This window comes from Papaver somniferum, chromosome 11 (assembly GCF_003573695.1).
Source record: "Papaver somniferum cultivar HN1 chromosome 11, ASM357369v1, whole genome shotgun sequence".
Lineage (NCBI taxonomy): Eukaryota > Viridiplantae > Streptophyta > Magnoliopsida > Ranunculales > Papaveraceae > Papaver > Papaver somniferum.
The window spans coordinates 128,529,191-128,546,056 of record NC_039368.1 but is presented as its reverse complement, the minus strand read 5'-3'; the positions used below and the strand labels follow the sequence as shown (position 1 = coordinate 128,546,056).

At 38.2% G+C, this 16,866-nt stretch overlaps 2 protein-coding genes across 8 annotated transcripts; one reads left to right on the top strand and one right to left on the bottom strand.

Moving 5' to 3' along the window:
• The first annotated feature begins 4,283 nt into the window (after positions 1-4,283).
• Positions 4,284-6,818, top strand: LOC113322031 (RNA polymerase II transcriptional coactivator KELP-like). The gene is made up of 3 exons (XM_026570038.1): positions 4,284-4,755; positions 5,055-5,160; positions 6,476-6,818. Exons 1-3 carry the CDS (start codon positions 4,396-4,398, stop codon positions 6,568-6,570), a joined length of 561 nt encoding a protein of 186 aa, XP_026425823.1. The 5' UTR covers positions 4,284-4,395; the 3' UTR covers positions 6,571-6,818.
• A 25-nt stretch (positions 6,819-6,843) lies between these two features.
• Positions 6,844-15,094, bottom strand: LOC113322030 (putative disease resistance protein RGA3). 7 transcript variants are annotated; one of them, XM_026570032.1, is made up of 9 exons: positions 11,679-15,091; positions 10,195-10,304; positions 9,974-10,098; positions 9,409-9,812; positions 9,093-9,179; positions 8,482-8,541; positions 8,139-8,200; positions 7,922-8,046; positions 6,844-7,698 (listed from the first exon to the last, which is right to left on the bottom strand). In XM_026570032.1, the coding sequence occupies exons 1-9, from the start codon at positions 14,998-15,000 to the stop codon at positions 7,305-7,307; spliced, it is 4,689 nt and encodes a 1,562-aa protein (XP_026425817.1). In that variant the 5' UTR covers positions 15,001-15,091; the 3' UTR covers positions 6,844-7,304. The 7 variants fall into 7 exon arrangements, with proteins under 7 accessions (XP_026425817.1, XP_026425815.1, XP_026425816.1 ...); XM_026570030.1 differs by having other exon boundaries at positions 7,132-7,698; positions 8,139-8,248; XM_026570031.1 differs by having other exon boundaries at positions 7,132-7,698; positions 8,139-8,248; positions 9,093-9,152; positions 11,679-15,090.
• Positions 15,095-16,866: the final 1,772 nt, after the last annotated feature.

The following is a 16,866-nucleotide window of genomic DNA, read 5'->3' as shown; positions in this document are numbered from 1 at the left end:
TTAATGGTCATAACGTGGTTCTATGGTCTAGCGGTTAGGACATCGAACTCTGAATTTGGTAACCCTATCGGTATAACCTTACTGTTCATTTTTTTTCCTATTTTTGTCAATTATCTTTCACTTTTAGGGATGGTTTTCTTACTACAAAAGGGATGGATCCGTGATTTTTTGTTGGGTAGGGCTGGAGTGTCATTAATAGGTAGGATGGACGAAGCCTGTGACAATTCCAACCTAGTTTTATGTCACTGACTGAAAGTAATGCATATAATAAGAGAGTGCAACCATGTAGCTGATATTCTAGCTAAACACTCGAGGAAACATAAAGTGAATAACTTGTAATAAAAAAAAAAAGTAAAAAAGAAAGGATTGGTCACCCCATTTGACCTGAGTCAAACATCTTTCAATTTCTAATTCAGCGCTTCTAAACAGACCGTCCTTTTGGACCATGTTAAAACCGCACATACTCAAATTTTTTTCAGTGATCCCAGTGAGCCCCGCGGAGGATAACAAGGATCAGACATTTGGTGAGAGCTTTAGGGGGCGGGTTTTTTTAGACGATTTTTTTTTGCGATTCACATAGAATTTTGTTTCTAGTTAATGTTAATTCAGCTTTTTAGTGTGCATGATTTCCTCATTTAATTTGATTCCTTTTATAATGACTAGTATTTTGCCCGTGCATTGCATGGGGTTTTGGTTGGTGGTCATGTTTGTGACACATCCAACGATCGAAACAATAAAGGAACGTACTAACTGTTATATAATGTGTTCATAAATCAGTATGCTTCGATATTAAAGTTTTTTGTGTTCATAAATCAATATTTTCCGGCAGCAAAGTGCACTTTTAAGGTGTTCTTCGACAGTATGTTTCAGCACTGACCTATAACAATGAGCACCGTATTTTCTGTCTTGTCCCACCTTTAGCACTGACTTATACCAGCAAGAAAATTAGTTAAGGTGGTGATCTTTTATTTTTTATCCTTATAAAATCTAATAGTCTGGGATACTTCCTAAGTCTTCCACCCAAAATCATTTGCTTCGGACATTCCACCAAATAAATTCAAACAATGGACTTAACTTTGAACACAAAGCAATGTCAACTATTTGACGCACAACATAAATTTAGCCGGCACCACTCTAACCTTGGGTAAAACCTACAACGATGAGTACAATTATATTTCCTTGCAGAAGTACCTATTCAACATAATTTGTTGTAATTCAACATAATTTTTTTCCTTGACATGTAAACCCAAAGCTGTTATAAACGGACCTCAATTAAATGCAAGGATATATTACAAATTTAAAATATTTAAAATCCTATAAAAAATCAGTATTGCCTCAAAAATGCAGTGTCTAATTCAGCCTCATGATCCCCATTCATCAACTTACGTTAGGTTTCTTCAACTTCATTGTTGTCTTCGCCCTGCTCTTCATCTTCATTGGTGGAATCTCGTCATCACTCTCGTGGCTTTATAAATTCTAAATACAATAAAGTTTTTCAGTACAAAAGAGAGCTAGATAAGCAAATATATAATGCAAAGAGGGATCCCCACAATCCCACTAATAATTGTTCCTCCTTTCCACCAAACAACAAGTGATACAGGTTCTAAATCCTTTGCACAGAAATCACGATGTATCTAACAAACAAAACCAAATAATAAATTAGTAAGAAGATTAAAAAAAATTGCAGAAACATGGGGAGTCTCCAGCCATAACCTTTGTCGCAATTAAATCATAAGAAACAAAGGTGCATTTTGATTGCACCAACCGTCCTCATTGCCGGTTCTTTCAAGTAATTAAACTATTTCTTTGGCACAAAAATTACAGAACTATTGTATACTTCAGCCACAGACATTGTCACTCTTCATTAGTTGCAGGTTCTGTCAATCCAAGTGGTTTTTATTCATGTGGCAAGCTAAGCTTGTTTCCTTGTTCAAACAATTTATAAAAATGGTTCCATTCAAAACACTGATCCATAAAAGAAGTGCTCATGAACAACCCAATACCTATCAATTGATCCATAAGAGAAGTATACTTAACATATCAATTTATGAATTAAAAAACACAATAATTTAGAAACACAAACTTTACTAACTGTGAACATCCAAGGAAAAATTGAAAGTTGTCATAGGCGAACTTTGGCTGAAAAATCAACTGAATAGAAAAAATGAAAGTTGTGGTAGGTAAAACTTTACTAATCTAAGGAAGTAAAATGCCAGCAAGAATTGGATGCCAGATGGACACAACACTAATGCTTGTTATTCCAATTATAAGGTACATACATATTTGCAGACAAATAATCCTTGGACGTAATAAGAACATAGGGAAGTAAAATGCCAACAAGAAATGGATGTTATCTAGACATAACACTGCTACTGCTTGTCAATGCAATTATAAGGTACATACCACCAGGCAAACAAAACTCGAAGGCACAACACCAGTTAAATACCTCACACTACCTAGAATGAAATAGTATAATTTCCATAAAACTGCATAAAGATCAATCTAAACATTACCTACACCAATATCCATTTTCCCTCTTAAGCTTAATTGATGAGCTCGAACCATCTAGTGGGGGCACTAAGCATTCTTTCCTTCTGAAGATCAGCGGGCAATGACGTTCGAATAAGGATGGAAGACGCCAGATACAAATATTTCCTCCAACAAGAAATAATACAAAAGCATTAGAAATGGTGAGATGTTTTTGGGTTGGTTGTGTATTATTATATTATTCCTATTTATAGCTAAGTTTTAATAGAATTTATTTAGAAAGTAATGTTTTTAGCCTTACCACTGCTATAATATTTCGTTTTAGGATGAAATTGAAAGTACTAAAGACTCCCCAGTTCTATCGCCAAGTCCTCCCCATCAGATTTACTACCACCACCACGCGATGATGTTATTGTGACCTACTTACGATCAACCGGTTCTAGATTATTATTTGGAGTCTAATAATACATCTAAAGCTAGAGAAGAAGATGATGGTAAGGATCTTCCAGGTTACGAATCCCAAGGAGGAGGGGCTTATTGGTAATAAATTGTGCTCTCCTTAGCTTTGCTATCGTAATAGCTTCAGATAGAAAAGCATGTTAGCCATATAAATATATACAATAACAATAAAAGAAAAAGCAACTTAACAAATACAATCTTAATCTACTATTAACATCATTTGTTCAAGGAAAGTTAATTACAAAAATATTTCCGCATGTCGAAGCCACTGCAAGCTCATATCAGCTTCCCACAGTTTCAAAGCTGCAAGGTCATGGCTAGTGCCACAGAATAGGTATCAAATATATATAAACTTAAGCACAACTTGATGAAAAAACACCCTTAATTTAAAAAATAAACAGTGTCAAAAAACTAAAAGTATTACTGACCAAAGTATGTTTAAGATCAGTCCAACAGCATAGTGAGCCATAGCCATATCAGCTTCCCACAGTTTCGAAGCTGCAAGGTCATCGCTAGTGCCCTCTTCTCTTCAACATAAGGAAACCCTAAACACAACAAAAATCCAGTAAAAAAAATAGCAAAAAAAAAAATAGATCAATAAATAATGGGATTAGGGTCCACAAACAAACGACGGGATTCAATATGTGCATCTGCCAATAACAGTTGAACCCGTTAACATGGTCGCGTCTCTGCGTCATTAATTATGTCTAGCAACAGAAGATGCGATTGAGTTATATCCAGCAACAAAAGATGCAATTGAAATCGAAGAAGATAGACTGTGTCTCTGCACTATTTTTTACATTGAGCGATGGAAGATGCAATTAAAATCAAAGGAAGCAGTAAAATGTTGTACGGTTTAGAGATTAGACTTAAGGTAGAGTGGTAATCATCGCCACTGGTGTTTCATGTGTATCGAACATTCCAAGAAAGAATGGAAACACTCGATTCTATTGGTCAGGTAGGAGTGATAGGTTATGTTTTGTATTACCGTAGATTGGTAATCCTCAATTTCTATTGGTAGGGGACCAGAAGCTCTAGAACTCAAGCTTTTGAACTAACTTTTATTCTGGAATCCGTATTTCGGTCTCAAATTATATATACAATTTCCTTTTTTTCCTAGTCATAGTAATTTTAGGGAATATTGAAGACTATATAAGAGCCTACTAGCGTAGATTCTGGGTGGTTGCGAGAGCGCGCATAAAATCGGACTCCAGAAGCCCAAAGTATCCTCCCAGTCCCAGCCCAGCCCCAGGATTAAAAACAAAATATAAAAGCCTTGTAACAGTGTCTTGACCAATAGCGGACCGAGTAGATCTTATTACATCATCAAATCTTACAAAACCCAAACCAAACCCTAGCTGAAACAACAATAAAACATAAAATTGCCTTAAAAAGAGTCCTTTTTGCTCAATCTCTGTCAATTTCATAAACCCTAGTTTGTTACCAAAAATGGAAGAAGAAAACAACAAAGATGAAATCAAGAAGACAGTGATAAAAATACTGAAAACTTCAGACATGAATGTAATGACTGAATCCAAAATCAGAAAATTAGCTGGAGATAAACTTGGGTTTGATTTATCTGGTAAACAGGAGAAGAAATTTATTAGGGAAATTGTTAATGAATTCCTTGTTCAGAAAGAAGATGAAGTTCAAGATAAAGGAAAACAACAGGTAGAAGAAGAAGAGCAAGAAGAAAAGGAGGTAGAAGAAGAAGAAGAAAAGGAGGAAGAAGAAGAAGAGAAGAAAAGGAAAAGGCCAGGGGTTTCTGTTAAAGAATATGAAGATAATGGTGATCTTATTATTTGTCAGGTAAAATCTCTCAAAACCCTTGTTTTTTATTTTGATTTAACGTATCAAAGATAGGTGGCGGTGGGTGGTGGGCGGTGGTGGTTGTGGTGATTGGTGATGGATGGTGGCGAGTGGTGGATTGTGGGGGGTTGGTGGTGGATGGTAGTGGGTGCTGGTGCTTGGTGATGTATTGTGGTGGGGTGGTGGTGGATGGTTGGGGTGGTGGGTGGTGGTGGTTGAGCTATGTTGTAACTTGGAACCATAATTTGGTGTTAATTTAATTGGTGTGTTTTATTTTGGTTGTTTGTTTATGATTGCAGCTATCAAGTCGAAGGAAGGTGACAATTCAAGAGTTTAAAGGGAAGGCATTGGTATCAATAAGGGAATACTATGAAAAAGATGGAAAGGAGCTTCCTTCTACTAAAGGTATCTATATTGGATTCTATAATGTTTTCTGTGTTGTTTTAGAGTTTTCGATTTGGTTCTTGCTTGTATAGATGATTAGGTGGGCACAATAACATAGCTCTTGTTCAATCTTGCATTAGTATGTTCTTTGCTGGACTTTCGGTTAGTGAACCTCTGTGTGTTAGGTGAATATGACTAGTTTATGAGATAAGACTCCGTGTTTAGACTAGTTTATTTGGAAGGTGCAATGGCTTGTATTTCAGTAATGCAATAGGTGGTTCCAGACTTTGTAATTTGTTCAGCACGAGTATAAGATTGGGGATTCTATGCTCGATGCAGCTTCTGTGGACATAACTTACCATGACCGAGATTAAGAGTGTGTACTTTTTAACTGAGTTCTGCGGCTAAATTACTCGACGCATGTATCATTCTGCTTATCCATACAGATAGAGGTACAGGCTTTGGATTTGTCCTGTATCAGTCCCCTGCGAGCAATATGTTTTCATTTCATAGTTCATACAAAGAAAGAGATTAAGGGCTTTAGATTGGTCCTTTATCAGTCGCCTGCAAGCAATATGTTTTCATTTCATAGAGATTACAGGCTTTGGATTCAGTCCTTTATCAGTCCCCTGCATGCATTATGTTTTTGTTTCATAGTTCATATTTTTGGACATAAGCTCAAAAAAGATAGGTTTGTAAACCTGACAATCAAGCAAAAGAAGAGGGGACTAGGGATCTGGATCCTCCCTCTATACGGGTAGGAAGAAGAGTAGTTTTAGTAGGTGGATCCAATGCGTAGAGTCTGACAAGAGTGTCTTGACCACTCATCTTGCCAAACCCACTATAAACCAGGCCTCTGAATCCACTACTGGGTAGGATTGTATTACTTAACCATGTCATTGCTAATTTCCTCTGGTCAGGTGACCCTGATGTTAGGAAGAACCAGCAGCCAAATATAAGGAAATGGTTATGCGAAAGGAATCCCTTATGGGAAAGACCAAATGTTGTAGGTGAATTTATGTCATTTAGTAGATAGATATTTCATTCTTAAAGTAGGTTGTGTCTTTGATTGCATTGACACCTATCCTAGAGACGCCCGTTGGATTTTGGTACCAGTTGATTGCCCATTTTACACAAATCAATTTCTTTTCTTATTTATATTATTGGCTGACAGCATAAACTACGGTCGACTGGTTTAGTATTGTCTTTGAGCATTTTCTTATCTTTCCCGCTGTTGTTCGTTTCTCTTTTGGTGATTGATCAAGGCCTTAATGGGACCTTTAGGGTATCATGACTGACTCTGAACCTTTGTTACTTTCAATGTTGTTGTGTTAAGGAATAAGCTTGACAGCGGAACAATGGTTTACTTTCAGTAAATCTGTCCCTGGGATTGAGCAAGCCATTAAGAAGATGCAGACAAGGTCTCGGTGATTTTGCATTAATAGATGAGGTTGTGTTGGATACTCTATTTTTTGCTGGCCCTTTTTAACTTTTGAACTCAAGGCGGACTTGTTTTGTTTAATCAGTTCCAGTGTCTACCTAAAGAGTCGGACTATAAGTTTCTGTACCTTAAACAGTTAGGACACAGGATTATAATGTTCTTAGGCTCTTTGTTTGTATTTTCTTCGTGATGTAAAAAATCTGTTTATAATGGTTATAATATACAGTTAACGTTCCGAGAACTAATTACTCTGACAACTAATCTGCTGCGCGCAAAGATATGTGCATCTCAACTATAGTTGCCATTACATGGTTGGGTTCAATACAGATTGTATTTCCGCACGGAAAATATTTGCAGACACAAACAGCAAGTGAAGGTGCAGTTTCAGACTTTATCCAGTTGAGACATCAAGAAGGGCATTTCCCCTGTCAGATGTATCTTCTGTGTTTTACCTTGTGTTGTGTTGTGCCTTTCCTTTCCCTGTCAGTGGATCTCCCATGTTTCACCTCGTGTCGTTTGGATTGCACAAGATCATAATTGCAGACCGGAGATAGAGAAAAATATTACTGAAACCAATACAAAGAAAGACTACTGCTATAATAAAGTTACTGCAGTAACTTGAGGTTCTCAATCCAACGATAAGAAAAACAGAAAACCAAGATGGGATTTGGTCGGCCACCCCAAATAAAAAGAAGAAAGAAACGAAGAAAAGAAAAACACACCCTTAAGAGCTACTTTTTTTAGGTCGAACGATGGCTCCTTCGATAACAAGTCCGCTTTTCCAGAACAACGTTTCCTGTTCAGACAGATTAAATTTGACTTGTTTTTCTTGATCACCAGGCTGTTGTTCTGGTGTTTGGAAATCTCCAACGTGAATCTCGATCCACGTTGATTTAGGCATAGTTTCTAAGACCAGTGTCTGGTCTAGTCTTTGTCCATCTGGGAGTACTAGGCAAAGGTTCACGGGTTTGCCCCATCCGTAACTTCGTTCACGAAGCATAACTATAAATACAACCTCATAATTTACTCCAGGAGTGAGTTTTGACATGTCCAGTGTCCCATGCACGTCAAGCCAACATACTTTTATAAGCTCGGGCACTTCAATCTCTGCATTGTTACTGCATGAATTTCAACACATTGAGAAGGTTTTTCAGAGATAGACGGCATATTTCTAGTAGTAGAGTGTATTGAGATCATAGACTTAGTTTGTACCATTTCCTAGACTCGATGCCATTCAGATTGAATATTCCGAGTCTTGGCACCCAAGTTCAATTGATTTCAAATTTCAAGTAACGAAAGTAAATAGCATTGATCTACCTAGTTAACTGAATTTTCTCTCACCTTGCTGCTGATGGCTCTGTTACTGAAAGCCATGTCCAGTAGCGTGTGTCGTCCCCCCATGCGATATAGAAACTCCTTGGAAAAAACATGAAGCACTTGCGACCACGACTATCAATCCAGCGTTTCTGAATATAGATGGGATTTATAGGTTATACATACAAATTAAATTAATACCGGTACCGAAATGAATAATAATTAAAATTTAGTTTGGACTTGCCTCTTTGTTTTGGTTTGAGAATATCCCAGACGTCATACGTGCAAGAAGCTCTAGGTTCATGTCTGCATCCCGTGGAATGTGGTCAAGCAGTGAGGAGGATGATCCAATAACTGAACATCCAATGTCAAATAAGTAGAGAAATAGCTAGACAAGTAATCATTTTCTGAAGTCAATCATGGTGTTGGATACGGTTCCCCAACATCCAGCCAACCACAAGAACAGTCACAGTCACAGAACAATTATGGTTAGCCTAAAGCCGATGAAATTTTGATGAATGTTCTAAAAAAACCATAATAAAGGACTTGTAACCCTAAGCGACGACATATAATAGATTGATCAATACCTTCTGGAACAACACCTGTTGGTATCTTCAGCATCCGAGACTCACTTCCAGCAGTTGATACTGCAAGATTGTGCACAAGATCATTAACTGAACATCCAATGTAAAGTAAGGAGGGAAATAGTTAGCCAAGTAATCATTTTCTGAAGTCAGTCATGGTGGATACAGTTCCCCAACATCCATCCAACCAGAAGAACAGTCACAGAACAATTATGGTTAGCCTAAAGCCGATGAAATTTTGATGAATGTTTGTTGGAAATAATAAACCAAGACTGTGTTTGGAAGTCGAAGCTATCTTGGGATACAAGGTGTTTTGGTTCTAGAAGAGTTCTATGATTAGAGTATTACTTTTTTGTGTTTCTAGAAGTGTCCATTATTTAGAGTTTGATTTTATTAGGAAAGTGCTTTGAGTGGTCGTCAAGTTTGTGAACACTATAAATAGGCTAATGAGCCATGAGAGTGTTTATACACCGAATTTGATTATCAATGTAGTCGTTTGTGTGCTTCCGCGTTTGTGCTCTCCTATCTCTTGTCTCCGTCCAACAATGTTCTAAAAAAACAATTATAAAGGACTTGTAACCCTAAGCGACGACATATAATAGATTGATCAATACCTTCTGGAACAACACCTGTTGGTATCTTCAGCATCCGAGACTCACTTCCAGCAGTTGATACTGCAAGATCGTGCACATGACCATTAACTGAATACCCAATGTAAAGTAAGGAGGGAAATAGTTAGCCAAGTAATCATTTTCTGAAGTCGGTCATGGTGTTCGATAAAGTTTCCCAACATCCAGCCAACCACAAGAACAGTCACAAAACAATTCTGGTTACCCTAAAGCCGATGAAATATTGATGAATCTTTTCAAAAACCAGGTTATATGCAATGAGATAAATTTATCAAAAGAGAGAGACAGAGACGAGAAAAACCTTGTTTGAGGTGTGCAAACTTATGCCTTTTAGGTCTAACAATGGCTCCTTCGATGAAAAGTCCGCTTTTCCAGGTCACCGTATCCTGTCCAGACAGACGAAAATCGACTTGTTTTTCTTGATCACCAGGCTGTTCTGGTGTTTTGAAATCTCCAACGTGAATCTCGATCCACTGTGATTTAGGCATGGTTTCTAAGACCACTTCCTTAACTAGTCTTTGTGCATCTGGGAGTACTAGGCAAAGGTTCACAGGTGCGTCCCATCCGGAACTTCGTTCACGAAGCATAACTATAAATACAACCTCATAATTTACTCCAGGAGTGAGTTTTGACATGTCGAGTTTCCCATGCACGCCAAACCAACATACGTTTATAAGCTCGGACACTTCAATCTCTGCATTGTTACTGCATGAATTTCAACACATTCAGATCATAGACTTGAATATAAGTAGTTTGTACCATTTCCTATTATAAGAAAAATTTGAGATACGTGACTCAATGCGATTCAGATTGAATATTCCGAGTCTTGGCAGAATTGATTCCTAGTTAACTAAATCTTCTCTCACCTTGCTGCTGATGGCTCTGTTATTGAAAGCCATGTCCAGTAACGTGTGTCGTCCCCCCATGCGATATAGAAACTCGTTGGAAAAAACATGAAGCACTTGCGACCACAACTATCAATCCAGCGTTTCTGAATATAGATGGGATTTATATATAGGTTATACATACAAATTAAATTAATACCGGTACCGAAATGAATAATAATTAAAATTTAGTTTGGACTTGCCTCTTTGTTTTGATTTGAGAATATCCCAGACGTCCTACGTGCAAGAAGCTCTAGGTTCATGTCTGCATCCCGTGGAATGTGGTCAAGCAGTGAGGGAGATGATCCAATAACTGAACATCCAATACAAAATAAGGAGGGAAATAGTTAGCAAAGTAATCATTTTCTGAAGTCATTCATGGTGTTGGATACAGTTCCCCAACATCCAGCCAACCACTAGAACAGTCATTCATGGTGTTGCCCACGGGTTGTGCAAGGCTTGGTCAGGGCGGCGTAAAAACTATGTCCAATTTTTCGGGAGTTAACATTGTCTCCTACCCGGTACTTGCTACTGGAAACGGGTTTTGGTCTTTGGATAGAGTTCCCCAACATCCAGCCAACCACTAGAACAGTCACCGGACAATTCTGGTTACCCTAAAGCCGACGAAATATTGATGAATGTTTTCAAAAACCTGGTTATATGCAATGAGATAAATCTATCTCCGGTCAGAGCCGGGCCTGAGGGTGTGCAGGGTGTGCGACCGCACAGGGCCCAGCTCTGCCTGAGGCCTTTTTCCCTATGGATCTATGATGCATACTCACTTTCCCCTCCAAGCCCAGTAAGCCAACGTATCAAAAAAAGAAAAAAATCTTTGCCTCTGTTAAGACTAGGGGTGAGCATTTGGCCCGTAATCCGCGGATTTAACCGGGACCAACCGTTCTTTTGCGGATGGATGTCCGGACCGTTCGTTAATGGGTTGGATGCGGATGGAATTTTTGAAATCCAACGGATAACAGATTGGGCCCGGATGCAACCATGAAAATCCGTTGGACATCCATATCCGTTAAATTAAGGACCTTTATATAGTTCTAGAAAATACTATGAATCATTTAGGAATTTTTAAGATGTTTGCTTGGGGTGTTGTACATGACATTTTTATATTTGTATGCATATATAGGATATGCGGGTTTTATAAGGAGTCATTTGTGTTAGATTTATTTTCTTTACCATAAATTTTAACTAAAACAAATCCATTGGATTATCCGTACCCAATCCGTCCATCTGTGCATCCATTGGATCTGGATTGGATGCGGATGCCAAATTTGAAAACCTAGTGCAATTGATTGGATGCGGACGAGGCGAAAACCGGTCCATACCGGCCCATGCTCACCCCTAGTTAAGACTCGAACGAGTGACATGGGTGAGATAATTAAGTTCCTTAATCCACTAGGCTGACTACTTGTTCTTGTTATACTTTTCAGCTCCAGACCATCAGTACTTTTTGAATCTTTATCATATTATTGCCGCATGCACCTGCCCATGACTATATATTTTGAGTTTGCTTTGGATGTTTTTGTGCATGTAGGTGGACATTAAGAGTTATCATTTGCGTTAACCTTATAAAAGGCCCTGCGAAATTTTTTCGCACAGGGCCCTTCTAGACTCAGGACCGGCTCTGTCTCCGGTAGTAAAATATTAAAACGAGGAAAAGAGAGACGAGAAAAACCTTGTTTGCGGCGTGCAATCTTATGCCCTTCTTCATTGCCAGAACATCTTTCAAGCAACAGTGGACAATTCCAAATGTATATGGTTTTCAGGGACGTTAGGCGTTGCATCTGTTCGTCAGAAGGAAGATACTGCAGCCTGCTGCAATTTAGAAAGTACAAATTCTGGAGGGAAGATAATTCTCGAAACCACTCAGGCAAACTCGATAGACAAGGAAAACCTCTTATAGTGAAACACTGTAAACAAGTGAGGAGTTGAAGTTGGTCCGGCAACTCGGCACTTAGAGTAGGCCACCCGCATATCTTTAATACACGGAGGGAAACGAAGTATTTTTCACCATCAGATCCGCTTGCCGCTGGAAATGGAAAAGATGTTAAGTCTTCTGAAAAGCCACCGATTATGAGTGTCTCAAGTGCCGGGAGGTACTGTATTCCATCTGGCAATGAGTGAAGACTACTGCACTCTTCAATAGCTAAATAGGTCAGAGAATTTAATCCGCTGAAGTCTGCAGGCAATACCGTTAAAGAAGGGCATTTAAAAACTTCTAGCCTACGAAGATGGCTGTAAGAAAGATGATCTAGTTGATGACGATGTTGCTGCTCAAAGCCCACGAACTCATTACACCCAGCGACCAGTAAAGTCTGGAGAACCCCCCAAAGCAGTTTTGGAGATAGAGACTTGAGGTTGGCATCCACTTGCCGCTCAATATGAAAATATAACTTTCTAAGAAATGGAAACTCTGTTGGCGTGGTTGACAGCGTTGAACCATTTTGATTCTCCAAATCTTCAGACCAAGAGAAAGTAGATGCTCGACTACTCCGATCAGAGTTCACCGAATTTGTGTAATGATAAATATAAAGTAGTACCAAAGAAGGGAATGATACTGCTTCTTCATTACTTGGACAGAACTCATTACCGATTCTTTTGACACCTCCAAATCCATCCATAAAAAGATATTTAAGATGCTGTAGTCCTCCAAGTGCAGGAAAGTGTTCACACTCATTACACCGATACAGAGTGATAGATACCAACTTTGGAAGATGTACGGAAGCACTCCTCAACCATGTAGGGATCTCTGAACCACCAAAATGTGAAACTCCCAACTTTTTCAGATTTAGGTGAGGTTGGAGGTCATTAATCACCTCAACATCTTTGATAATTCTATCAGGATCATTACAACCCCGTGAATCCCAACTCAGTTCTAGGTGTCTAATATTTTTCTTCCCCATTAAATTTGCTTGCGTGCCATCTGTTACGTTTCCCAAATCTTCGATACTGAGTTTACCTCCAAGAAGATTTAGATCTTTCAATTCTTCTATACCAGAACCTTTGCCTTCTTCTCCCACGATAAATACAGATAACTTTTTAAGTGCACTCAATCTGCTTACCTTTCTTGGCATTTTAGCACTCAACGTATACTTATTTCTGAATATGAGATATTCCAACCCGATCAGCTTTCTGATGTCTTGGGGAAGCTCTTTCAATCTATTACATCTTTTGACATCAAGATACCGAAGATGCTTTAATTTGCAAATTGATTTAGGCAACTCTTCAATTCCCGTGTGACTTAATTTTAAAACCCTTATGAAACCGAAGGTGCAGACGCGCCTTGCCCAGACATCTTCACCATCATGGAGTCCAGAATAAACAAAAGTGTGTAGTTTTTTGAAGGCTTTATAAATCTCTGACGGAATTGCTGTTGAGACACCAGAATGAAGGACTTGTAACCCTAAGCGACGAAACGTAAAAGATTGATCAATCTTTGGAATATCATCTATTGTTATATTAAGAGACTCACACCCTGTAATTGATACTGAAAGATCGTGGACAAGATCGTGCATTCTGAATGACTTGATGTCCCCCCAAATGTTTCTGCGCTCATCCTGGAAAAAAGAGTTGAGCAACAAAATCTTGAAATATCCGTTACCTACAATTTCCGGAGACTCATTTGCTTGCCAGGGACTAATAAGGAATCCCTCTGCCATCCACATTCTGATAACTTCATTCTTCGAAAACACATGACCCTTTGGAAAAATCGAACAATATGAAAAGCATCGTTTCACATCCGGTGATAAGTGATCATAACTCAACTTCAGTATAGACATGATCTTATCATCTGTTGGAGGGAGATTCCAGATTTTGCTGTTCAAGATAAATAACCAATCTTCTACGTTCTTCTTAGAGTAGAGCAAACCTCCAAGAGTCTTTGCTGCTAGCGGAAGACCTCCACACTTGATCGAAATTTGCCTCCCTATGTTGATTAGATCTTCAGTCTCCTCTGCACCTCCATGTGCAAATGCGGTTTTCTTAATGATAGACCAACAATCATCTTCAACTAAACCTTGTAACGGGTAGGTCTTGTATCGACAACCCGTTAGCGGAGGAATAGGTTCAGTACTTCGCATAGTCATAAGAATTTTAATTCTTAGACTACTCATAGACAAGATATCTTTCAGCAACTTTTTTATGTCGATCCCATGATTTGTCCACACATCATCCAGTACTATCAGGGATTTCCCCACCATGAGTTTTTGCTTCAGGCTAGCTTTAATTTCATCCAAGCTTGATCGGCGGTCAGGTTTGGGCTCCAAGAGGTCCAAAAATATCTCCTCTGGTTTTGTTTTCCCGTACATAGATACCCACTTTTTGACCACGAAAGTATCATCAGAAGTATTAGCATATACGAACTGAGCAAGTGTAGTCTTTCCCATCCCTCCCATACCAGTAATGCGAACAACAGAATAATCATCTTGGTTCAATAGTTTTATAATTTCCAATTTTTCATCTATCCTTCCCACAACAGCAGATGAATCACTAATATGTGAAGATGTTTCTTCTCGAATTTCATTCATAACAGTAATATTAGAACCAGAAGTACTACTACTCCCGAACTGACTGGTAAAATTGAATCTCTCCATATCTTTGGTGATGCGATCCAACTTTTCATTGACATCTTTGACTTTAAGAGCTATCTTATAATCAAACCCAAATGGTTTTAAGGGCAAACAGGGGAAGACCTTACTTACAGTTTTCTTTTTCTGTTCAAGATCTTTAATATGAAGTTCGTCAAAAATGTCCACAGCATCATAGGCCACATCCTGGAGCTCTCCCAACCAAATTTTCACTAGCTTATCATTTCCTCCCTGCCGCTTCTCAGCATCATGCAACACAGCTTCAATTTTTTTTAATGTCTGAGCAAGCTTTCTCAGATCATCTTTGACACCCCAACCCCAAACAAGATTGAACTCATCAGAACAATAAGTTAACAGCTTGGGGATTAGATCTTGGAGTATAGGAGATACGAAAATTGTAGCTAGATCCATTTCTAGATTTTTTTTTTTTTTTTTTTTTGAAAAAATTTCTAGACTCTAGTGATTGAAAGTCTCTCTTTTTCTTTGTTTTTTTTTTTTTTATTTGGTTGGTTAAATCTCTCTCTGAGTATGGTAGTGGCTGTGTGATGTTGGTAGCTTATATAGTTAAGGGGCCAGAGGGTAAGCCGGGAAAGCCCCACTTTGGGGCAACAAGGTTTTATAAGAAGTCTTCTATTTAGGCTTTATTTTTTTCATTATAAATTTTAACCTACACAAATTTATTGGATTATTCGCATCCAATCCGTTCATCCGTGTATCCATTCGATATAAATCCGTTGGATGTTGGATTGGATGCGGATGTCAAATTTAAAATTCATAGTGTATTGGATTGGATGCGGATGAGATGAAAATTGATCCATATCGGCACATACCCACCCCTAACGGGGATGAACATCAAGCCAACTAGGGCGGTGCAAAGCTCACAAGTAATGAAAAGTCAAAAAGGAAGGTTAGTTGGGTCTTCGCAAGTCCCAATCCAACCACCCGCAATGAAGGGAAGAAAGGTTGTTGCAATAGTAATGAAAAGTCAAAAAGGATGAAATGAGCAACGACTACGTTCGTAGACTAAGAAGACGTATGAATGATTTTCCATATGAAATTCTAAGAGCCTAAAAGACACTTAAAAGCAAAATAACAACTCTAACAGAAAAAAGTAAAAATAGGAAAAGGGTTATACTCTTTGTTTTCTTTCTGTTTTGATGTTGCTGCGGTTGAAGATGATGATGAACACGATGAAGACGATGATAGATTTATGTGTTAAAGATGACGATGATTTTAATTTTAATGTTGATGATCTTGATTTTTGACGTTGAAGATCTTGTTTTTGATGTTTGTTGCTCGTGTTAAAGATGAAGATCTGCTATTGTTGAAGACGATGATGTTTTGCTGTTGTTGTTGAAGACGACGAAGATGATGAAGATGATGATGCTGCAGTTTATTCCCTAAATGAACTCTGTTTTTTTAGGTTTTTATATGGAGTTCATTTCTGGAATGAACTCTGTTTTTTTTTAGGTTTTTAATATGGAGCAATGTAGTCGATCTCGGATTCCGGTTTGTCTCGGTCCCGAGCGAGACACTGGTACAACGTTATCTCGGGGAGATTCCGTTTACAAATCTCGGTGTAATTTCGGTTTCAACTTTTATGGATTACTGTATCATGATTCTATCTGTCTTCTAATCAGTTAGAATAGAGGGGGAAATTCATATGCAGCAAATACTGAAGTATTATATGAAACCAGAACTAAAACAATAAAATTGAAGAAATGAACAAACACAGCAGTTAAGAACCTTGCAGACAAACCATCAAACTGTAAGCAATAAAAAGGATTACGACATAGCTTTTGTATCATCCTAAGTTAAGATTGAGAAATGAAGAAAAAAATACAGTCGCAATGAATTCATCGGTTTAAGCAGCAAGTGGTACGAAAGCCAAAATTGTGCCACAGGTCTCAACGAACATGCTTGAAGTAAGCAGCATATTGTTACTTCTAATGTTAACACCAGCAATAACAACTAATTTAAACAAAGCCACGTTACTGTCAGAATAGATCAATGATAAGGCCAGTGAAAAGAATATATATCAAGGAAGTAATCTCTCTTTTGATTATGCTTAGACAAAAAACTGATTAAAAAGGCAAGAAGAGGAAACAGAGGGAGAAATTAAGCTTAGGCACACACACCAACAGGAAAGAAACCCAACTGTGGTAAGAGGAAAACTAAATAGCATCTCACAGTGTGCTAGATTTTAACTGCCTACCCATCTAACAACTTTTCAGTCACTACAAATGGAAAAATATATGCATCGAAGCGACGATTAGC

What these genes read in the sequence shown, in the direction of transcription:
- LOC113322031 (XM_026570038.1), top strand. Translation starts at nt 4,396, where the DNA reads ATGGAAGAAGAAAACAACAAAGATGAAATCAAGAAGACAGTGATAAAA. An exon ending in GTGATCTTATTATTTGTCAG is followed by an intron (nt 4,756 to 5,054) that starts GTAAAATCTCTC and finishes TTATGATTGCAG; the next exon opens with CTATCAAGTCGAAGGAAGGT. An exon ending in GGAGCTTCCTTCTACTAAAG is followed by an intron (nt 5,161 to 6,475) that starts GTATCTATATTG and finishes TGTTGTGTTAAG; the next exon opens with GAATAAGCTTGACAGCGGAA.
- LOC113322030 (XM_026570030.1), bottom strand. Translation starts at nt 15,000, where the DNA reads ATGGATCTAGCTACAATTTTCGTATCTCCTATACTCCAAGATCTAATC. An exon ending in GTTTGCACACCTCAAACAAG is followed by an intron (nt 9,180 to 9,408) that starts GTTTTTCTCGTC and finishes TTGGGTATTCAG; the next exon opens with TTAATGGTCATGTGCACGAT. An exon ending in AACAGGTGTTGTTCCAGAAG is followed by an intron (nt 8,542 to 9,092) that starts GTATTGATCAAT and finishes ACAATCTTGCAG; the next exon opens with TATCAACTGCTGGAAGTGAG.